Source organism: Microcaecilia unicolor, chromosome 7 (assembly GCF_901765095.1).
Source record: "Microcaecilia unicolor chromosome 7, aMicUni1.1, whole genome shotgun sequence".
In the NCBI taxonomy this organism is placed as follows: Eukaryota; Metazoa; Chordata; class Amphibia; order Gymnophiona; family Siphonopidae; genus Microcaecilia; species Microcaecilia unicolor.
The window spans coordinates 133,810,975-133,835,979 of NC_044037.1; the positions used below are offsets into that span (position 1 = coordinate 133,810,975).

General features: G+C 44.8%; 1 protein-coding gene across 1 annotated transcript in view; it reads right to left on the reverse strand.

Annotated features, from left to right (window-relative positions):
* MCM3AP (minichromosome maintenance complex component 3 associated protein) overlaps window positions 1–25,005 on the reverse strand; it is an 888,504-nt gene that overhangs the window by 347,444 nt on the left and 516,055 nt on the right. Inside the window, 2 exon segments of the mRNA XM_030208795.1 lie at window positions 9,890–10,024; window positions 19,993–20,061. Of these exon segments, the coding sequence (XP_030064655.1) occupies window positions 9,890–10,024; window positions 19,993–20,061 (204 nt within the window).

Genomic DNA, 25,005 nt, shown 5'->3' on the forward strand with positions numbered 1-25,005 from the left:
ATGTGGAAGACTTCCTAGAGCTCAACAAAATGTTAATGACTCTCAAAAAGCAGCCCTGCTTTAAGAGTTGTGCCCTTTCAAGAGCCATGAAGATAGATCAAAATCGATCCACATCCTGCATGAGAACCAACAGTCCCCTCAAGATGGGGAAGATCCCTGTTCGAGGGCCACCTGGGCCAGTTTGGAGTCACCAAAATTATTACTATTATTTGTTGCTTTTGTATCCCACATTTTCCCACCTATTTGCAGGCTCAATGTGGCTTACATATTACCGTTAGCGGCATTAGCCGATTCCGGTCGGAACAAACACATGGTATAAATGAATACAAAGTGATAATGTGGTGGAATAAGGTACAAGTAGTGTTCATTGCGGTCTTTGGTTACATTGTGTCGCAAGTGTACAGGTTTTTTTATGTTGGGTTGGTGGGATATGCTCTTCTGAACAGTTCCGTCTTTAGTGCTTTCCGGAAATTTAGATGGTCGAGCATAGTTTTTACTACTTTTGGCAATGCGTTCCATAATTGTGCGCTTAAGTAGGAAAAGCTGGATACATAGGTGGATTTGTACTTCGCGAGTCCCTTGTTGCTTGGGTAGTGAAGGTTTAGGTATGATTTTGTGTATTACTCGGCCGGATGAGATTCTACACTCTGAATGATCCGGCCTAACAATGGCCAAGGTGGGATCACATGGAAGAAACTCCAATGGCCAGTTCTGCACTAGCGCATTGAGTCCCTTGAACAGTCTATTCTTCCTTCGACTTAAAAATCTGATGGCCTATGCATTGTCTACTGTCACCATTAATTCCACTGCCAGCATGCCCCACTTGTCTACTATCGCATGAAACACTCATTCAGGTCCATCATGTGTTAGTCAAGGAAGTCTACCTGCACACTGTCGACCACTGCGACATGGATGGTCGACAAACCATGAAAATCACTTTTCTCACTGCATCAACTTACTCGCCTCTAGAGACACTTGCCGGCTTTAGGTACCTCTTTGCTGATTTACATAAGCAACTACGATCATATTGTCAGACATCAATCGAAGCCAGCAATATGGCTCTCGCCGCCAGTCAACTGATTGGCCAAGATGTCTCTTCTGTCAACCTGTGCCCTTGCACTATTGATCCTTGAAAATGTGTGCCCAGGCTGTTGAGACTTGCATCGGTCGTCACAACCAGCCACTCTAAGTCCATGCCACAAACTGGGCTGGTCCTGTCTAGCCACCAAGCCAGACTTCACCTTACTGCCCCTGCGCTATTGATCCTTGAAAACGTGTGCCCCAGCTGCAGAGACTCGCATCGGTTGTCACAACCAGCCACTCTGTTGAGTCCAAGTCCATGCCATAAAGCGGGTTGGTTCTGTGTAGCCACCAAACCAGACTTCACTTTGTTTTCCCTCTAAGTGAGGAGACCACTGGGATAGCAAGACATTTTGAAGAGGAAATATATGCACTCTTGTTCAGGGAACTCTCTAGATCTTTGCTGCTGTGTTGCTGAGAACATGCAAAAAATACATCGATGGCCCCAGTGCCAGAGCACCTCCTAGATCTTCGACTATCTTTCTGATCCGATCATCTGCAGCCAACCTCTGATCCACAGAAGGCATCTCTCCACAACTGCCAGTGCTACATTCTTTGTGAAGTATATACGTTGAATCGAGGCATTCACTGACTCAAGGGAACCAATGGGTGCATGCCCATGCCAAATAGCTCCCTGCAAATCATGTTCTGAAGAGCCAATGTGGAGACCTCAAAGGACTACTTCAGGTGAGCTTCCATTCAGCGATCCTGTGAGGCTTTCAGGGCCGTTCCACCCTCCACCGAAAGGTGGTCTTTCTAGTGATCACCATAACCAAGGAGTCCATTTTTAGGAAATAAAATTTCTCCTGTCCAGACAAAGGGAACTGATACACTCTGGTCATAACTCTGCTGAGTCCAGAATCCAGTACCTGCCATTCAGCTTCCGGGTGCAAGGGAAAGGTTCTACAAGGTTTCCTATTGCCCTTTAGGAGACGATCCCTTTTCTAACCAAGGCCGGAGCTGGTTTCTCTGACAAATCCAGCACCTCTTGCATTCTCACTATCAGGTACTGGAGCTTCTACCTCCTGAAAATCTGAACCACAGAAGGATCCTCACTTAGGGATGCATCCACCCTTAAGGTGTCATCTAAGGGCTCTGGATCCCATTCGACGCTCAAGTGAGGCCACAGACCAATATGACTCTGTATCCTCCAGCTCCTGCAAAGAGGCCGCTGAGACTGCTTGACTCACAAGGTACCTTTCAACCTCCAAAACCCTGGACTCTAAACAGGCCCACTCTCTGGAAGTCCTTGCTTAAAAACAAAAGGCCTAATGCAAGACGGGCACAAATTCAGGGGAGAGGGGAAACCCTGCCCCCTAAAACAGCATCCTGCATAACACCAATGGCTGATCTGCAGTACTGAGTGCTGGTGCAGCGATAAAATGGCACTGGCTCCTGCTAAAATTGCGCTGACTCCTCAGGCCTTGGACCATCCTGATCCACGCTCACCTCTGGCAGCCTTCACTTGAGCTCCTCACTATCGCCAACAATATTCTACCTCACTCTGGCCAGCTCAACGCACACATAGCGAAGACTGTTGGAAGCTGCGACCAGCTGCTGCGCCCAATACATTGTTTAGCATCAGCCCTTCTCTGCTGGTTGGCCATCACACAGAGCTGCACCGGATACCACCTTTAAGCCTCGGACCCAGAAAGTTCAGCCCAAAATCTTCTGTTTCATTTTTTTAACTTTAGATTGTCTGCTTGACTTCCAGGGGCACTCAAGGATCCCCTCCCAAACTAAGGGGGGATAACAAAGGAGCTGAGGAACAAAGAGCTTTAAGGGCGGGGGCGAAGAACCTGGAGCCTGGAAATATGCACCTCCAAAGCAGCACCAGGTCACTGACACTGAGATTCTCCATCTCAGCTTTTATTTTCCTCTCTCTCCAAAGAGACCGAAGAGGCCTCCCCAAACCAGAACTAGGATGCACAGGTACTTACCTACCATCTGCTGAAAACTGAAAATACTGGCTGGTTCAGAGATGCACAGGATCTTTTACAGTGTGATGACACGGCCTTAGTAGTCTCAAGTCTCCATCTGCTGGCAGGAGAGCACAACCCATTCATCTGGTCTGGTTTGGAGAGCTGATGAGGAACATTGATATCTTGTGATAAAAGGTTTACAGAGATTGGTTTACTTAGGCTGAGCTTTGACCTAACAGTATCCAAATATGTGAAATGGAATTATAATTAGGGTGGTGAACAGCTGTTATTCTTCTCAGTCAAGGAAATGAGAAATAGGTTTACATAACCGCAAGAAGGTTTCAGGTTAGAAATTATGAGGAGCTTTATAAATGTAAGGTGTGGTCAAGCATTGAACAAGTGTCTAGTAAGATGGTAGAAAAACCTTCACATGGAGAGAAATATTTTATTCAAAACCTTATCTTTATTGGCATATCAATAACAAAGAACCATAAATATCAGTAAAAAACAGAGTAAGCAGAACAAAAGACCCTCCAAACCTTTGCACACTTATTTCTAGCAAAATCAACCTGGAAAAACAAAGCAGGTGCAAGTGACTACACAAGTTTTAAAGCAAAAAAAAGCATGTATTTTGTTTTTGAAAACTGGTGGAAAGCCTACAGAATAAAAGACAAGTGCAGTTTTGATTCCACCGCAAACTTTCTGAAAACTGTCACCTAATGGTGGCAGGTTAGTCAAATAATTGTACAGGATGACATAAGGAATAGACCGGAAAACCACTTTAGATCCTTCCACAATTTTCAATAATTATATGAAAGTTTATAGACAAAGGTTCTTTCATTAACAGCTACAGCTATTTCACTGAATTTATCTCATGTGAAGCATAACTACTACACAAAATAAAATAAAAATATGAAATTTCAAGTCATACCAGATCATCAGATGCCTTAATCACTTTTGGACTAATAGTTTGGCAAACCAACTACTGGTGAAGTTTACTCCTTCAGGAGGGTAGAGACAGAGTACAAACAATGCATGATTATCTGCTTTCTCTCACAATCATGAGGACTGATATGAATTTCCAAAAACTCAGCAAAGACAAAAGCGAAGTTATTTACCTGTAGCAGGTATTCTCCAAGGACAGCAGGCTGATTGTTCTCACGATTGGGTGACGTCCGACGGCAGCCCCAGATTGGAAGATCTTCCTAGCAACAAAGTTTGCTAGCCCTCACATGCACATGCACGAACCGCGCATGCGAGACCGTCTTCCCGCCCATAGCACGAGCATGCTCCTCAGTCCAGTAGAAAGCAAAAGACAAGGGAAGACACAACTCCAAAGGGGAGGTGGGCGGGTTTGTGAGAACAATCAGCCTGCTGTCCTCAGAGAATACCTGCTACAGGTAAGTAACTTCGCTTTCTCCGAGGACAAGCAGGCTGCTTGTTCTCACGATTGGGGTATCCCTAGCACCCAGGCTCACTCAAAACAACAAACAGTGGTCAATTGGGCCTTGCAACAGCGAGGACATAACTGATATTGACCTAAATAGAACCAACTAACTGAGAGTGCAGCCTGGAACAGAATAAAAATGGGCCAAGGGGGGTGGAGTTGGATTCTAAACCCCAAACAGATTCTGCAGCACCGACTGCCCAAACCAACTGTTGCGTCGGGTATCCTGCTGAAGGCAGTAATGAGATGTGAATGTGTGGACTGATGACCACGTCACAGGTTTGCAAATCTCCTCAATAGTGGCTGACTTCAAGTGGGCCACTGACGCTGCCATGGCTCTAACACTATGAGCCGTGACATGACCATCAAGAGTCAGCCCAGCTTGGGCGTAAGTGAAGGAAATGCAATCTGCTAGCCAATTGGAGATGGTGCGTTTCCCGACAGACACTTCCCTTCTGTTGGGATCAAAACAAACATATGGGCGGACTGTCTGAATGAGCTTGTCCGCTCCAGGTAGGTTCCAGGTAGAAGGCCAATGCTCGCTTGCAGTCCAATGTGTGCAACTGACGTTCAGCAGGGCGGGTATGAGGACGGGGAAAGAATGTTGGCAAGACAATTGACTGGTTCAGATGGAACTCCGACACCACCTTCGGCAAGAACTTAGGGTGAGTGCGAAGGACTACTCTGTTATGATGAAATTTAGTATAAGGAGCATGAGCTACCAAGGCTTGAAGCTCACTGACTCTACGAGCTGAAGTGACTGCCACCAAGAAAATGACCTTCCAGGTCAAGTACTTCAGATGGCAGGAATTCAGTGGCTCAAAAGGAGGTTTCATCAGCAGGGTAAGAACAACACTGAGATCCCATGACACTGTAGGAGGCTTGATAGGGGGCTTTGACAAAAGCAAACCTCTCATGAAGCGAACTAAAGGCTGTCCTGAGATAGACTTACCCTTCACACGATAATGAAAAGCACTAATTGCGCTAAGGTGAACCCTTACAGAGTTGGTCTTGAGACCAGACTCGGACAAGTGTAGAAGGTATTCAAGCAGGGTCTGAGTAGGACAAGAACGAGGATCTAGGGCCTTGCTTGATTGAGTTTCAGCAAAGTCTTCCCTACGAAGGGTATGGGACGATACGCGTACAGGAGGCCCTTCCCCCAATGAAGGAGAAAGGCATCTGATGCTAGTCTGCCGTGGGCCTGAAGTCTGGAACAGAACTGAGGGACCTTGTGGTTGACCTGAGTGGCAAAAGGATCTACCAAGGGGGTGCCCCACGCTTGAAAGATCTTGCGTACTACTCTCGAGTTGAGAGACCACTCATGAGGTTGCATTATCCTGTTCAACCTGTTGGCCAGACTGTTGCTTATGCCTGCCAGATACGTGGCTTGAAGAAACATGCCGTGCTGGCGAGCCCAAAGCCACATCCTGACGGCTTCCTGACACAGGGGGTGAGAACCGGTGCAACCCTGCTTGTTGATGTAATACATAGCAACCTCATTGTCTGTCTGAATTTGAATAATTTGATGAGACAGCCAATCTCTGAAAGCCTTTAGCGCATTCCAGACCGCTCGCAACTCCAGGAGATTGATCTGAAAACCTGTTTCCTGGAGGGACCAACTTCCTTGAGTGTGAAGCCCATCGACATGAGCTCCCCACCCCAGGAGAGACACATCCGTCGTCAGCACTTTTTGCGGCTGAGGAATTTGAAAGGGACGTCCCAGGGTCAAATTGGAGCAAATTGTCCACCAATGTAGGGAGGTGACAAAACTCGTGGACAGTTGGATCACATCCTCTAAACTCCCCGCAGTTGAAACCACTGGGAAGCTAGGGTCCATTGAGCTGATCGCATGTGAAGATGGGCCATGGGAGTCACATGAACTGTAGAGGCCATGTGGCCAAGCAATCTCAACATCTGCCGAGCTGTGATCTGCTAAGACGCTCGTACCCAGGAAACAAGGGACAGAAGATTGTCTGTCCTCACCTCGGGAAGGTAGGCATGAGCAGTATGGGAGTCTAGCAGAGCTCCTATAAATTCGAGTCTTTGTACTGGAAGAACATGGGACTTTGGATAATTTATCACAAACCCTAGTTGCTGCAGGAGTTGAATAGTCATCTGCATGGACTGTAGAGCTCCTGCCTCCTTGGTGTTCTTTACAAGCCAATCATCAAGGTAAGGGAACACATACACTCCCAGCCTGCGTAGAGACGCCGCCACAACTGCCAGACATTTTTTTGAACACCCTGGGCGCAGAGGCGAGACCAAAGGGTAGCACACAGCACTGAAAATGCTGTGTTACCAGACGGAATCGAAAATACTGTCTGTCAGCTGGCAGTATCGGGATGTGTATAAGCATCCTTAAGTCCAGAGAGCATAGCCAATCATTTTTCTGAATCATAGGAAGAAGGGTGCACAGGGAAACCATCCTGAACTTTTCTCGGGGCCAGATATTTGTTCAGGGCCCTTAGGTCTAGGATGGGACGCATCCCCCATTTTCTTTTCCACAAGGAAGTACCGGGAATAGAATCCCAGCCCTTCCTGCCTCGGTGGCACGGGCTCGACCGCATTGGCACTGAGAAGGGCGTAGAGTTCCTCTGCAAGTACCTGCCTGTGTTGGAAGCTGAAGGACTGAGCTCCCGGTGGGCAATTTGGAGATAAATTGAGGGAGTATCCTATCCGGACTATTTGGAGAACCCACCGGTCGGAGGATACAAGAGGCCACCTTTGGTGAAAAAGCTTTAACCTCCCTCGTACCAGCAGATCATTCGGCATGGACACTTTTATCTCGGCTATGCTCGCCTGGAGCCAGTCAAAAGCCCGCCCCTTGCTTTTCCTGGGGAGCTGCAGGGGCCGGTTTGAGGCGCACGCTGTTGACTGAACGAGTGCGCTGGGGCTTAGCCTGAGCAGGCTGGTGGGCAGGTGGATTGTACCTACGCTTATTATAAGCATAGGGAGCATTTACTCCTCCCCGCATAACGTCTACCTGATGAGGTAGATGCTGAAGGCGTCCGGTTGGAGAGTTGTCGAATGCGGTTCCCGCTGGTGGAGCTGTTCTACCACCTGTTCGACCCGCTCACCAAAAATTTTAACCCCCCCCCCCCCCCCCCCCAGTAAGGAGCATCCGCAATCTGCTGCTGGACTCTATTCTCCAGGTCAGAGGCACGCAGTCATGAGAGGCTGCGCATCACTATACCTTGAGCAGTGGCCCTGGACGCAACATCAAAAGCGTCGTAAACACCCTGGACAGGAATTTGCGACACGCCTTCAGCTGCCTGACCACCTCCTGAAACTTGGCCTGCTCCAATGGGAGCTTATCGACCAAGTCCGTCAGTTGCCTCACATTGTTCCGCAAGTGGATGCTCATGTAGAGCTGGTAGGACTGAACCTTGGACCGAGCATAGCAGAATGGTAGGCCTTCCTCCAAAAGACTCCAGAGTCCTAGACTCCCACCCCGGGGGCGCCAAGGCGTAATCCCTAGTACTCTTGACAGCCAGATCCACAACTCCAGAGTCATGAGGCAACTGGGTCTTCATCAACTCTGGGTCCCCCGTGATCTGATACTGGGACTCAAGCTTTTTGGGGATAGTGGGATTACTTAAGAATTTCATCTAGTTCACCATCGAATGTCTGCTTCAGGACATTATGAAGAGGAACAGTGGACACTGCCTTAGGTGGTGAAGGATAGTCCAGGACCTCGAACTTCCTCAGCCATGGGCTACATCCTTAGTAACCACTGGGAAGGGAATGGCCGTAGAAATTTCCCCGACAAATGACGAGAAAGACAGGACTCTCAGGGGGACAAAGCTTTCTCCTCTGGCGAAGGAGTGGGATCAGAAGGAAGACCACAAGACTCCTCATCAGAGAAATATCTGGGGTCTTCCTCTGCCTCCCACGAGCCTCACCTTCAGTATCGGACACCAGTTCTCGAACTTCGGTCCAAAGCCGCCCGTCTCGACGCCGAGGAACTAAGTCCTCTATGGCGATGTCGAGAGAAGACTCCCTCGCTGCCGGCGACGAAGCTCCCTCCGGCGACTCACTTGGTGGCAGTGGACGCCAATGCCGCAAGCAATACCGGCGTCGCAGTCCTCACCACGGGCGGGCAGCCAGTCACTGCATCTCTCAAACGGTACCGACGGTGCAGGCACCGGCGGTACCGAAACGGATGATCGAAGCAGTCTTTCCAGAATCCCTAGAAGTATGGCTCTGGAGGCGCTCGTCTAGAGTGTCTGTCGAGCAAGGCTGAGAGGCCTGGATACCAGCGACGAGGTCTGAATTTGCCGGGGCGCGGAGGCTGTACTGGGCTGTCCGGAGAAGAGAGCTCGACACCTCCTGTATGGAGGTGATGCGGTCCTCCCGGCGTCGAAGCTTTCGGGGTGCCAGATTCCCCTCGGCGCCCCAGAGCTCTCGGTACCGTGACGGGAAGGTGACCGATAGTGGTTCTTCTTCGCCTTCGCTCGAAGCACGTCACCGGTACCTCCTGGTACTGACGAGGAGGACGTGGAATCCACACGTCTCCTCGGGGCCGGGTCCGAAGGAGGTCGGTCCCGGGGGGGCCTGTACCACAGGAAGCCCTCGAGGAGGTGGAGACCCACTCAATGGCTCACTGCTACCAGCGTGGGATCTCTAGACAGCCATCACCTGCGCTGCAGACGTCGATGCACCCTCCGATGCCGACATCGATACCGTCGATAAACCTCGGTACCGCTGGCTCCGTCGATGTCCCGGACTGGGCTCCGAACAAGAGGTTCCACTGAGCCGATCTCGCTGCCCTGGGTCCTCTTTTTTTAGCTGAAGACACAACGTGCAGGCATTGGGACGATGACCAGCTCCCAAACACTGAAGACACGAGACGTGCCTATCAATGAGCAAGACTGTCCGGTTGTACCGCGTGCACTTCTTGAAGCCGTTGGCAGGCTTCGAGGACATGAGCGGAAAACTCATGCCAGCGAGGTCAAAATGTGCGATGGTGCTGAAAAGAAAGACACCAAAATAGGGAAAAACCTTAACAGGCGGCCAAAATGGCCGCTCACTACAAAGAAAAGAAACTTATGGGCAAAACTAAAGAAACAGAGGTAAGTTTTTTAAAGTTTTTTTTTTTAAAGAACGGAAACATGAGCTAACTCGTAGAAATACGCCAAAAAACCGGCGAAAAACACTGCAAGGGCCTCTCTGGGGCACAGAAACTACCGTAAAAACAACTGTCCTGAGCCACGGAAAAAAAAGAGACTGAGGAGCACACTCGTGCTACGGGCTTGCAAACTTTGTTGCTAGGAAGATCTTCCGATCTGGGGCTGCCGTCGGACGTCACCCAATCGTGAGAACAAGCAGCCTGCTTGTCCTCGGAGAATCTCAGATATGCAAACTCAAATCTCAGATGAATGACAGAAGCCCCACAGAGTTAGAAATAAGATGACCAAAAGTAGCTAAGCTTTTTATTAACCTGCTGGAATCGTCCATCTGATTCTCATCATGATTTGGTAGTATCAGCACCACCTTCCAGAAGACCTCTTCCTGCCACACAGGAAGGTTTTCAGCAACGAGTAAGGGCAGGTCCAACGGCATCCAGGCTGCACTGCTACAGAGCAAAGAAATGTGAAGAGGAAGGACAAATTAAACTACAACTACAGTTTCCTTGCCATGGTTATTTCCTGAGAGTGCTATCCCACCTGTCTACCTGCCAATAAGCCCTCAAATGGAATTCAAGATAAGAATGGCTGCTATCAGTTAATGAGTGGGAATGGGCAAGTGGAAGGGGAAATGAAGGCAGGAAGAAAAGCTGGAATTAGAGAAAAAGGATAAAGTGAGAAAAAGGGAGAAATGTAGAAGGAAGAGAAAGAAGAAGAAATGGTCACAAGAATAAAGGCTAAAAAGGGGGGGACAGTAAAAAGGAGAGAATGGAGAGAAGCAAAAAATTGTTGGAAGGGTGAAATTAAAAGAGGGGAAAGAGAAGAAGAAGAAATGGAGAAACAAAGGATGGAGCAAAACCAATAATAGAGGGCAAAAGAAAATGAGAAAAACGGATAGAATGAGAGAAGAGATGGATGGAAATAGGGGAGACGCTGCATATTTGAGATGAAAAGTTAATGTCAGAATGGAATCTGAATGAGTATGACAAGCTATAAGAGAACGGGAAATGAAGCAAAAGCTTACAAAAATCACAGGAAAGCTACAAAGAAATTGCTGTCAGTGGTGATAGCAGGATACAACTCTAAAGAGCTACCTTGAATGTTGCTGTTTGAACTGTTACTTACAAATAAATCACATAAAATTTTCAGAGAGGCCCTCAATCATCCACATAAATTAACAGCCTTCAACATGTAACAATTATAACTATGGACCTCAGCGATGCCCCTCACTGGATCTTAACTGTTTACCAGCAAGACTTAGGCATTTACCTGCTCATCGTTCATATAGTATGAATATTTAAACAATTTTTTAGCATTTTTAAAAAAACTCATCTTAAACAATTTTTTAAATTATTTAAACCTAAAATGCCAATTAATATTCATTTTAGCGATGCATTCTTAGTCAGGATATGTTTCGCTTTGGAGGTGTATCAAGGAAAACCCCCTGAAATGACAAAGGCATCGATTAAAATTTACAATCTATGCCATTTATCATAATAATACAAATGCTTCAATAAAATCTAAACAACTATAGAAATTATCTTGTATTTCAAAATGACACCCAGCATTTCTCAGCCACCATACCATACAGCTTCAAAATGGCAGTCGCGTTCACAACTGATCTTTATCATCCTCAAATTAATCACACGCTCTGGACAGGAAATCAAACACAGAGCTCCTCATCACAGTAACGTCAACCATTCTATTTCCAAATTCAACCCCATAGGGGATACTGTATTTAATTTATGTTTAAATCTTTTTATTCAAAACAACATCATTTAATACAGATACAGCTTGCAATTAACAACCATAAACTTAACATGTCATCAGTTCAACTCTATCCAACCTCTTACGTCAGGGTAGTATAATTTTTCACATTCCCCCCCCCCCTCCCCTTCCCTCTCCTCCCATCCCCCCCCCCTCTTCTATTTTTCCTCTTCCCCCCCTTTTTTTTTTATTATGGAAACTATTGGTTACAAAACGTTTCTGGGTCAAGGCACCCAATTCCATTTCTTCTCGTCTCTTTTCTCTACCCTCCCATCCTCCCCCCGGAACTGTCCATAAATGTAGGAGATTTATGCCAGGACCTCACAGTGTTGACTTCCTCATGTTGGAATGTGGGGGTCTCCCAACCGGTTAAGGACAGAGCTACGAGCCCGAGGCGCAAGCACATGTATGTAACTTTTCCAAATCAAATATAGTTCACTTTGTCTTTTAAATTTCAAGTAGGTGTCCCGTAATTCCATCAACAACAAGGTATGGAATCTATTGCGCCATTGCCAATATGTAGGAGGCTCTCGTTTAACCCAATTGACCATTATGCATTTCTTACCGATTAAACATGCTTTATATATCAATAAATTATGGTGAACAGCACTGGCCCCCGCCACAGCATCCAGGCCCAGTACAGCATATTCCGGGCGCAGTAGAATATGTTTATTCAGCACATAGCCCATAAATCTAAATATTTTAGCCCAGAACCGTCGGATCTCCCGGCATTCCCATAGAGCATGATAAAAAGTGCATGGATCTTTTCTACACCGCTCGCATATAGGTGAATCCACTCCTCCCATCTTATGTAGTCTCATTTTAGACGTATAGGCCCGAAAAATCACCCGTCCTTGGCATTCTCGTAGTTCTGCACTACCTATTTTTCTGGGGATCTGTCTCAAAGTGCCTAACAACATTTGCCGTGTTATCCCTCTTTTGGTGTCTGCTGACCATTTCAGTGTAAGGTAATTCATTTGTTTCGGTCTGTCAGTGTGCATAAGCCTTTTGTGTAACAGTGATATTGATATGGCGTCTTCCGTTGGCACTTCATACAGCTGACCAATTTTGTTCGGAATATCCATAGCAAGATATTGCCTAGGAATACCTGCAATGTAGTGGGAGATTTGTTGATATGCAAATGTGTCCATCCATGTTACCCTTCCTAACCCTAAAGATTCCACTCCCTTAATCTTACCAGTGGAATCTACCATGTCTTGTAGAACCGTAATCCCTTTGTGTCTCCAAACTCGGAATCTCGAGTTATCCATTCCTGGAAGAAAGTCTTTATTCCCCATTATAGGTAGTAGCCCACTCTGTTGTGCGTCAAATGCCCATGCCCGTCCTAATTCTCTCCACACCAGCCGAAGCGGTCGAACCAACAGGCTAGACCTAATATGTTTTGGAAGGGAAGATTGCTTAGCCTGCAACACATATGGCAAGCGTAATGGGTGAACCCACTTTTCCTCCGCTTCCCTCGGTGAATGGTAAGCGGTTCCCAATAGCCAATCTCCCACATGCCTCATTAAACAGGCTCTATTGTAACGTAACAGGTCTAGGACCCCCATTCCTCCTCTACCCCATGTATCTAGCATATTTTTCCAACTTATTTGCGGTCTTTTCCTGGCCCAGAAGAAGTGAGACAGTAAACCCATCAATTTCTTCCTATCCCTTTTCAAAAAGTATATAGGTAATATCTGGAAGCAGTAAAGCCATTTTGGGAATAACACAATATTAAATAAGGCTATACGCCCCGACAGAGACAGTGGCAGATTAGACCATCTGTCCAGGAGACGCCTTGTATACTCAAACAAGGTAGCTATATTTTTCTGATATAATTGGGAAGGATCCCCTGGCAGCTGTATTCCTAAATAAATAAAGGAATGATCTGTGCGTCTAAGTGGGCAAGCTAATCGAGACCATTCATCATCTGACATGTATAGAGGTTGAATCTCAGATTTGTCCAGATAAAGGCCAAATCCGGAGAAATCCCCGAACTCTTTAAAAAGTTCCAGAATCGCTGGTAGGGATACGCTCGGCTGTCTAAGGATGACCAATAAGTCGTCCGCGAAAGCAGAGATCTTAAAATGCTCCTCCCCCAACTTTACCCCCTGTATCTCTGGTGAGCCCACGATATCTCGAATTAGGGGGTCTATCACCATCACGAATAAAAGAGGGGACAGGGGGCAGCCCTGTCGGGTGCCTCTTGCTATCTCAAACCGTCTAGATGTCAGGCCATTCACCGCCACCTCTGCCACTGGGCCGTGATACAGTGTCTTAATGGCCTCAGCAAAAAATCCCGTAATCCCATAAGCTTCTAATACCGCGAACATGAAGTCCCATCGCACCCTATCAAATGCTTTATGAGCATCAAAGCTTATCTATACTGATGGGATCTTACCATTTTTTATCTGTTCCAATGCCAATAAAATCCTCCTCAAGTTTTTTGCAACCGATCTGTCTCTCACAAATCCTACTTGTGGGTCTAGCACCAAGTGAGGTAAGAACCCAGCCAATCTATTTGACAGAATTTTAGCAAATAACTTGGCTTCATATGATATTAGAGATATTGGGTGGTAAGATTCCGCCAAATCCGGGTCCCTTCCTGGTTTCAGTAAGACAATTATCTGTGCTGCCCGCAGTGAGTTTGGGAGTTCTCCCTTGGTAATATAACTATTAAAGACGTTTGTAATACAGGTTCCAATATCCTCCACCAGGATTTTATATACCTCTGAAGTGAACCCATCTATCCCTGGAGATTTATATAACGAACTGTCCCGTATACACCACTTAACTTCTTCTTCAGTGATATTTGCATTCAAGATTTCCTGTTGGTGTCCCCTAAGCCGGGGGAGAGTCAGTCCCTCCAAATAGTTTTGCCTCTAGACCTTCCTCCTCTGGCGGTGAGTACAAACGGGCATAGAAATTTTCAAACACTTTATTAATATCTTCATTTGTGTGATGTCTAATACCTTGTTCATCTCTTATGTGTGTCACCCATCTCCTTCCCCCCACCTGATTAACTAGCCGCGCTAGCAACTTTCCATGTTTATTTGCATATTTATACATTTGATACTTATAATATGTTAAAGATTTTTGCGTGCGGGAATGAATTAACTGATTGAGTTCTACCTGTGTTGTCATCAGTAATTTCTTATGAGCAATAGAGTGTGTTCTCCCATACAACTGGCGGAGCATTCGTACTCTCGCCTCCAATCGTAACAGCTCAGCTTCCCTTTTTTTCTTTTTATGGGCTGAGTAGGATATTATATGACCGCGTAATACAGCTTTAGCAGCTTCCCAAAAAAGTACCGGGTCTGAATGAAAGCTTTCTCTATTAAATTCCCCATATTCTTTCCATCTATCTTTCATAAAGCTATGAAATTGGGTATCATAATATAAGGCTCTTGGGAATCTCCACTGGAAAGATCTCTTAGATTCACTACCCCACTGTATGCTTACCCAGATCATTGCATGATCGGATACTTGTGTAGGGCCTATCTCCGCTGTTACTAAGTGAGTGGTAATATATTGTGATATTAGCAGATAATCTATGCGCGACTGCGTCCCATGGGCTCTAGAGATGCGAGTGTAGTCTCGTTCCCCGGGATGTAATAAACGCCAGGAGTCCAACAGCTCTAATTCCGAACACACCCAGGGCACCCCTTTCGAATAGTCCACCGGTCCAACTCGGGAGGAGCCAGTGCTGTCCACCATTGGATCAAAGACCTGATTAAAATCTCCTCCCATTATCACCAGCATTTGCTCAAAGCCTTGTACGTGCCTGACAAAAGTCTGGAAGAATTTTTTATCGTATTGATTTGGGGCATAAACACTGATCAGTAACATTGGTCTATTATATAGTGTGATATGTTGAACAATATACCTCCCTTGTGGGTCTATTATTTTCTGGTGCAGCACACATTGTAGTCCTTTACGAAATAAAATGGTCACCCCCGCTTTTTTGTTTGATGTTGGGCTATCTACCATGTCACCAACCCACCACCTACTCAGTTTCCTGTTTTCCGTTGCATCCAAATGCGTCTCCTGAAGCATAGCTATGTGTGCCTTATGTCTGTTCAGTGCCTATAAAATCTTAGATCTCTTAATAGGGGATGTAATTCCCCCCACATTCCACGATATTATCTTGATCTTATCTATATCTAGGTAATCCCATTAGATTTAATTCCATAGATATATGAATCCTCGTCAAGGAAGGGGTATCCCAGCTTACCCCTCCCTTGGTTAGTGCGCTGTGGCCTGTCATCTCCTTTAGTCATGTGTGTTTCAACCAAAATTACTTCTTCTGTCAGTTCCATCCACCCTCCCCACCCTCTGCTGTACCCTTGCAAAACCCATCCCTCCTCCCCCCTCCCCCTTATCTCCCTGCCCCCTATACCCCCCATCTCCAATTCCCCCATGTAGTTCTAAAGAGAACCAGTCACGCTTGGGTACCCCACTCCCCCCCTTTTACTTCTATTACAGACCCCCTTATGTTCTAAATGCCCATTTTATACACCTCTCTCATGTATTACCCATAGTCCCCATACAAACAATGTATACCCTAGACAAGATTTCAAGGATATCAACTATCTTACAGTGTGCCTTATCTCCAGAGTTCATAAACGAAGTCTATCATCTGCCATCTCCATGTTTACTATTTGAGACCATCTGTTCACCTCAGCTGTTTATTATTTACCACTCCGTACTGCTCCATCATTTTTATGCAGCCTGTCTCAAATCCTTCTCCACATATAAAAGTGCTTCAACTATTTTATCTCTGGCAAAAACAGCAAGCTCCGCGTTTGTAAGATTAGGTATTGGTATTTATCCAGTATGCCGCTCAAAATCTCTGCAGACGTTCATCTTCCTTCTTTAGGTCACCATAGGGACCCTCCAGAAGAATGTCCATTTTTGCAGCAAATATGTCCTCCCGCCATTTTATCAGTGGCCATGTGCTGCCTCACTCCATTGCTCTAGCTGGAAGCGTTTTCAAGAAGTCTTTAGCAGCCTCCGCCGTCTCATAGCTTTTTTCTCCGCCATCGTGAAAAGGGTAAAGCAAAAAGAACTTTATTTTACGTTCATATAGTTCAGCACATACTTGTGCAAAGGCACGCCTCGCCATCGCCACGCTGTTTGAATAATCCTGAAAGCACAAGATTTTCCGACTCTCATAATGCAATGTCTGTCCCGCCCGAATTGCCCTCAGAATCGCTTGCTTCTGACCATATTGTAGGAGTTTCAAAATGACCACTCTAGGTTTCTCATTTGGCTGGCGACAAGGCCCAATTCTATGGGCACGTTCAATTCGTAGAGGGTCTGGTAAGTTGTTCAATTTTAATGTCTCTGTGAGCCATCGCTCCAAGAAGCTTACTAATTCCGCATCTTTCAGGCTCTCAGGCAGTCCGACGAGTCTCAGGTTATTTCTCCTCGCTCGATTTTCTAAGTCGTCTAACTTTTGCTCTAGTTCTTTCAGTTTCTTCTGCGTTGTTGCTCTAGGCTCCTCCATCTCCTGCATACGATCCTCGACATCACTGACTCGCTGTTGAAGATGATCTAAATCTAGGTGGAAGCCATCTAGTCTTTCGTGTGCCGCTTCGGCTCTGTCATATAGAGACTGCAATTTTTTATCTAGCGCAGCCTCCACCGCTGCCATCACCTCGGCTGTAAGCTCAGCGGTCCAAGCAGCACAAATTGGGGAGCCTTGCAGTGGCGGGCTGTCCGCCATCTTAGAATCTGTGGCCTTGTTTTTTTCCTTTTCTTTTTTCTGAGGTCTGGAGGCCATTCCGCTACAGACAAACGATTAAGAGTTCGTGTTTTTCTCGCTCTCCTTTCCGGTTTGCCACGAGGTGAGTATATTGGCAAAGCGTTTAGCAGGTGCCTTGTTTTGCAGATAAGTAAACCTGGAAATGTGGGAGCTCCGCTTTTCAGCGACCGCTCTCTTCCATGGTACCACATATACTGTATTTAATTTAAAGATCCAATTCTGCTCACGATAATTTAACATCCTCTCAACACTGCCACCCTACATTCAACTGATCTATAACCCGCCATCTAAGATCTTGTAAAGAATGCTTATTCTCCACCCAATGTTAAACCACTGGAGTCTGAAAAGACTCCATATTAATATGCAATTTATGCGCAGTCAGTCTAACTTTAATCGGGCGGCTACTCCGACCTATATAGATTAAATTGGAGCATTTGTATTATTTATGATAATGGGACAGATAGTAAATTTTAATCAATGCTTTGTCGTTTCAGGGAGTATTCCTCGATACAGCTCCAAAGCAAAATACAGCTTATATCAGATTTAAACCCCCGACTAAGAATGAATCTTTAAGATGAGTATTAATTGGCATTTTTGATTTAAATAATTGTTTAAGATGAGAGTTTTTAAAAAATGCTAAAAAAATTGTTTAAAAAATTCATACTATGTGACTGATGGAGGTGGGTGCATAAGTCTTGCTGGTAAAAAGTTATGATACAATGAGGGACACTGCTGAGGTCCATAGTTAGAACTGTTGCATATTGGAGGCTGTTAATTTATGTGGGTAAACTGCTACTTAAGCATCGCTCTAAGAGCAGTATTCAGGTCAAATTTCTACTCTCATCTGAGTCTTGTACTGATCCTTTCAAAAAAGAGATATTGAAATTCTAACATCTCCAACCCAAGACCTATGCAGGACAGGGAAGTTTGCTCATATTTGCTACTCTAGTGCTGAGGACAAACCTCACAAATGAGCCACTAATGCTTTACAACCTCTTGAGGATTAATAGGAACCTTTTAGGGCTCTCTCCTGTAACCGGGGCAGGATTAAGGAATAGAGCAAATTACAGTACATATATGCCTAGAGCCAAATTTTTAAAAAGGGCCCTCTGAGATATGCTAATTTGATGACTCCCAATGCAAACTTTTGTCCTAGTAAGCAATTCACAATAAAACATCATCCTGCCTCCCTGAGCTGATCTTCTGTTGGACCCTGGCAGTAAGGGTACTGCACATACGCTGCCTAAAGCCTAGAATCAGAGTCGCTGCTGCCCAGAAAGATCTGTCTATTCTCCCCATCCCATGTACACTGTCCTCCAGTCATCAGGAAGCAGAGCTTTTTAACTGCTCTTTCCTCCTCTGCATCTGTCAATTTGCATCTAGAATCTTTTGAAGCCCCATGTATGGAAATTTTAATATGTAATATATATAACAGGGCTGAAAGGTAATCGCAGTTAACTCTGCAATTAACGCATTAATAATTAATCGTGATTTTTTAAAAAATTAATCACGTTGCAGCATCTCCTGTCTCCTCCAAACATCTCTTCTGCTCTCTTACATTTCCAACCCCTGTGCTTGGCGCAATCCAGCATCTCCCCCCCTACCAATTCGCAATTCAACATCATCCTGCCCCCCTGAGCTGGTCTTGTGTTGGACCCCAGCAGTAGGGGCATTGCACACAGTGTCTGTAGCCTGGTCTGAAACTTTTCCCTCTGACCTGTCCCGCCCATACAGAAACAGGAAGCTATGTCAGAGGAGGCGGGATGGGCTTGAGGGAAAACTACTACCAGGGACCAACAGATGACCGCCTTTCGGGGGGGGGGGGGGGGGGGGGAGGCAGATGATAAACCCTGGATGGGAAGAGGAGAATGAGCTGAAGATCTACAAGCAGAACTGAAGGGGCCATTAGCAGAAGCTAATGCTGAGGTGGTGAACTCCAGCAGTCATTAGAAGAGTTTGGTGCTGCTCACCACCAAGTTTGTGTCACTGTTCATGGGGATGGGAGAGAGAGATAATGGGGGAAGAGGAGTGGGGAGGAGGAGGCGAGGGAGAGATGGTGGATCTGGGTGTGGGAGGGAGATGGTCAGTTGTTTAACAAAGAGAAGGGGGATGAGATTTGATATACCGTCATTCTGTGGTTCCAATCAAAATGGTTTACATATTGAGGCATATTTTCAAAGCACTTTGGGAGGCTAAGTTCCATAGGTTTCTATGGAACTTTGGGAGGCTAAGTGCTTTGAAAATGAGCCTCATTATGTACAGGTACTTATTTTGTATCTGAGGCAATGGAGGGTTAAGTGGATTTAACCAGTCACAAGGAGCTGCAGCGGGAAATACATACATACATAAATAAATAAATAAATAAAATACCCAAGATCCTTATGCAATACTAATTGTCTACTTTCTTATGTATTTCCACTATTCATGATGTAATGTAAGCCACATTGAGCCTGCAAAGAGGTGGGAAAATGTGGGATACAAATGCAATAAATAAATAAATAAAATTACATTTTTTTTTACATGATTAATCACAATTAAAAATTGTAATCAAAATGCAATCCTATTTGCATTAATACAGGGGCCTAACACATATGCTCCCTAAAGCACATCAATGGGTTAATCATGCCCTGCCTGCAACATAAGGAAGGCTGCTATTATCAGTACAGAGTTCAAACTGAACTTTACAGAGAGGTACAAAAATCTATAGTTCTTCAACTACAAAAATTATGTTCCAAGGAAGACCTCAGATATCACACGATCTGACATGGTTAACAACCCTTGAGAGCAAGACACGCTTTATTCAAATTCCTATCATACATCATCTGAAAGGGATAAGTTTCATAAGCATAATATGCATGTAAAACAAAACATAACTAGGCATACCATAACAACTGCTGATAGAAATGCTGAACCTTCATTTGATGAACTGTCTGCTCTCTCAGCCATCTTATCCTGTAACCAAAGATATGACATTTTAACCATCTTGGGTGTGTGAATAACTGATTCTAACTTACTTTTAAAAACCTGGGAGAAAAAAAAACTCAAAAACAACTGAGTAGCTTCAACAAACAGTTTGTGCTCCATCCTTTCAATCATCAGCTTAAAAACCCTCCCAAATGGAGTAGAGGAGTGGCCTAGTGGTTAGGGTGGTGGACTTTGGTCCTGGGGAACTGAGGAACTGAGTTCGATTCCCACTTCAGGCACAGGCAGCTCCTTGTGACTCTGGGCAAGTCACTTAACCCTCCATTGCCCCATGTAAGCCGCATTGAGCCTGCCATGAGTGGGAAAGCACGGGGTACAAATGTAACAAAAATAAAAATAAAATAATCAGTGAATTAAAAAGTTTTTCAAGCAGCAATAACACCAGTTCCAAACACAGCAGTAAGGAAACCGCAAAACACTAACAGCGTCGGACTATGAAGAATCAAAATGCAAGACTGCTCTAAGAAACTGCAGAACAAGGTAAGTGGGTTTACTTGATTTTGAGAAATGGAGAGTTCTAAGAAACTGTGATCATGAGAACTGTTTTTGGTGAATGCACTACATTTGATATATATATTTTTGGAGTTAAGCTACATAAGTTTGAAATTTCATAAATTCAAAAAGAGACACTGGGAGCTTTTTTAAGCAAATGATTGAAAAGAAGGGGCACAAACTGTTTGGTGAAGCTACCCAGTTGTTTCTGAGGCTTGTTCCTCCCAGATTTTTAAATGTGTCTAGGTCACCGTCCCCAATTTTGTGTTTAGGTTGAATAATACCTCATTCTCTTCAGTGCCATACCCACAGCACTCTTGCTATTGCTAGCTTTAAGGAAGTAGGTAAACAGACTCTGAATGTGCAGAAGTTATTTGACTGGATACATCAAGTGCTATATATGTCCCTGGTATCAGAACTCTTTAATTCAGGGTGAACATGATTAGTGTTCAAATTAAAGACAAGAGGTTTGGAGGAGATGTGCAAATGAGACTGGGGAGTGATAAAAATAAATAGTAGTGATTAAAATCTGTAAATGTTCTGGCTGGTTGCCACAGCTACAAATGTGACTTCACAAATGTTAGGGCAAGTCTGCAAGGAAGTGTGCAAGACAATTATCAGGTAACAGCTATTCAATTGGCTGTTGGCTCAAGCAGTAAGTTTAAAGAGGAAGTTTAGCTGAGACACATGGAAAGGGTTGGTGAGTGAAATACTTATTACTTTTTTTTTTTTTTGGTAAAAGAAAAACAGGAGTGTGTGTGGGTGTTGAGAAATACTGATTCCCAAATAAAACATTCTCCTTGGATAGGAAAGGTGAGTGATTTGTGAAAAAAAAACATTTTACTTTAGTGATATTGCCAAAGTTTAGAGTGAGAGACTTATCAGTAAGGGATAAATATAAAATCGTCATATACTGAAATCTGATGATTTAGCTGTTTCCTTCTGGCTTTAAAGTCTGTTCTGACCCTGTTGAAATCTACGAAACTGTGGGCTATGAGAAAGGTGGTGGTGGCAGTGGTGTGTGTGTGTGTGGGGGGGGGGGGGGGGACGGGTGTTTGAGAAAGGCAGGGGAGCAGGGGGAGAGAGAGATAATGGTCATGGGACCACTTGATAAAAATGATTATAACATGATCAGATTTGATATCAGCTCTGGAATAAGTACACAAAGGAAATCCAATACAGTCAGTATTTCACTTTCTAAAAGGAGACTATGATAAAATGAGAAGAACAGTAAAAAAAACAAAAACAAAAAAAAAAACAACAACAAACTGTGAAAGATCCGTCCCTCCTCCCGGGGTCCTCAGGATCTTGCCTCTGCCCTGGCCAATCCTGCTAAGAGTCAGGATACCTGCCTCAGTCTCCCAGCCCACTGCAGTTCACAGGGCAGGGCTTAAAGCAATCCAAACTCCAGAAAGCAAAATCAGTAAGTATCTTTATTCTCTTGGGATTCACAGTCCAGCAGTTCAGAATTAAAGCAAAAAAAAAAAAACCCACAATCCCACTGTTTCTCCTTTCGGGGTCACAGCACAGCAGGAAAGAAAAACAACCCCACTTCCCTGCTTCCAGAACTCAGTTTGTTCCACCTTAAGCAGTCTACAGCCCCGTGCTCTCCTTCTCCGTAAAGGGTAGTAAAAAAAAAAAAAAAAAACACAAGAAAAAGAAAGAAAATGCTCCTGGTTTCTTCCTGGTGCTTTGGCAACCAGTCTCAATAAACCACTTCTTCAGGCTTGAGCAAACACTTTCCCACAACAGCTTCCTCCCGCTGTGAGCAGTAAACACAGGGGGAGTCAATAACCCCTCTTCAAACGGCACTCTTTAACACACAGTTCAAAAACAGCCTGAACTCGCTTTGGGGAGAAAAAAAAGGTCCCACCCTTTCTTGGGTCACTCTCTCAATACACTGACCCTTCTCCCTTATGACCCTTTCTCTTTCCTCTTGCAACCCAGCTGCCATACCACGAGTTCACCTGCTTTTTCAGCTTTTTTCCTAAGGAATGAGCCCAGGCTGTGAGGTGCATCGGCTCCTCTGGGTTCTCCTCTCTCTCCCTCTCCTCAGCCTCTTGCCATTCCATGGGTTCCTCGTCCCACCCACTTTTCAGCTGTTCCTCGTTCACTTGATTACCCTCCAGGGGCCCCTCCCTTGCCTTGCCAGAGGTCTCCCCTGTGGCCTGCTGGGGAAGGTAATCTCTGTACCAGGGCTTGCGCCGGGGCTGCTGGGTGATGTAGTCTTTTTCACTCCTCCATTTTTCAGGGGGCATTACCCTGTCTCTTCTCTCTCTCTCTGGGGAAGTAGTAAAGGCAAGGCTCTGTTCTGTCTCCTTCTGTTCTTGAGCCTCCTCACTTCTTCCCCTTCTACTTCCATCTGCTCCACCCCTTCACAAAACAAACCTTGGGAGCAACTGCAAAGGTAAAAAATTTACATCAGGTGTGGGTGCTGTTCAAAAATACTCAGACCAGACATATTCCATTTATTAAAATGGGAGGAAAGAAGGGCTAAAGACAGCTGGCATGGTTAAAAAGTGAGGTGAAGGAAACGATTATAGATAAAAGAAAATTCTTCAGAAAATAGAAGAAGAATCCAACTAAAAATAATAGGAAACAGCATTAGGAATGGCAAGTCTATCAGCCTATCATCAACTGTATTGAAGATCTTGTAATGACTACATCATAACAACACTCTGTAAGCCACATTGAGCCTGCAAAAAGGTGGGATAATGTGGGGTACAAATGCAATAAATAAATAAATAAGTCAAATCCAAAGTATTAATAAGGAAGGCAAAGAGACTTTAAAAAGTTTTTATTCCATGTTTTTGCCTCCATTGCAATCTTCATTTCAAAGTATACTAGAAGCAAGACACCAGCAAAAGAATCAGTTGGACTGCTAGATGATCGAGGGATAAAGGGGGCAATCAAGGAAGACAAGGCCATAGCAGAAAGACTAAGGGGGTCTTTTACAAAGCAGCACTAGTGTTTTTTGCTCAAAGTAAAAATCAGTTGTCAGTAAACGCTGAAACACTCATTAGATTCCTATGGGCATATCAGGATTTACCACCAGCTGATTTCTACTGCAAGCTAAAAACGCTAGCGGAGCTTTGTAAAAGGTCCCCTAAATGAATTCTTTCCTTCGGTCTTCACCGATACCAGTGTCAGAAATAGTATTCAATGCTGACGAGTCAGAGAAATAAACAAATCTCTGTAAACATGGAAGATGTAATGGAGCAATTTGGCAAACTGAAGACTTGGACCGGAAGGTATACATGCCAGAGTACTGACAGAATTAAAAAATGAACACGAAGAGCTAATTTATCTTTAAAATCGAGCATGGTACTGGAAGATTGGAGGGTGGCCAATGTAATGCCAATTTTTTAAAAGGCTTCCAGAGGTGATCTGGGAAATTATAGATCGGTGAGCCTGATGTCAGTGCTGGGTAAAATGGTAGAGACTATTATAAAAAACAAAATTACAGAGCATATACATAAGCATGGATTAATGAGACAAAGCCAATATGGATTTAGTGAAGGGAAATCTTGCCTCACCACAATCAACTACATTTCTTTGAAGGGGTGAACAAACATGTGGATGAAGGGGTGAACAAACATGTGGATAAAGATGAAATGGTCGATATTGTGTATCTAGATTTTCAAAAGGCATTTGACGAAGTACCTCATAAAAGATTCCTAAGGAAATTAGAAAGTCATGGGATAGGAGGCAATGTCCTATTGTGGATTCAAAACTTGTTAAAAGATAGAAAACAGAGAGTAGGGTTAAATAATGGAGAAGGGTAGATAGTGGGGTTCCCCAGGAGACTGTGCTGGGACCGCTGCTTTTAAACATAAATGATCTAGAGATGGGAATACAGTGGTGGAAATAAGTATTTGATCCCTTGCTGATTTTGTAAGTTTGCCCACTGACAAAGACATGAGCAGCCCATAATTGAAGGGTAGGTTATTGGTAACAGTGAGAGATAGCACATCACAAATTAAATCCGGAAAATCACATTGTGGAAAGTATATGAATTTATTTGCATTCTGCAGAGGGAAATAAGTATTTGATCCCCCACCAACCAGTAAGAGATCTGGCCCCTACAGACCAGGTAGATGCTCCAAATCAACTCGTTACCTGCATGACAGACAGCTGTCGGCAATGGTCACCTGTATGAAAGACACCTGTCCACAGACTCAGTGAATCAGTCAGACTCTAACCTCTACAAAATGGCCAAGAGCAAGGAGCTGTCTAAGGATGTCAGGGACAAGATCATACACCTGCACAAGGCTGGAATGGGCTACAAAACCATCAGTAAGACGCTGGGCGAGAAGGAGACAACTGTTGGTGCCATAGTAAGAAAATGGAAGAAGTACAAAATGACTGTCAATCGACAAAGATCTGGGGCTCCACGCAAAATCTCACCTCGTGGGGTATCCT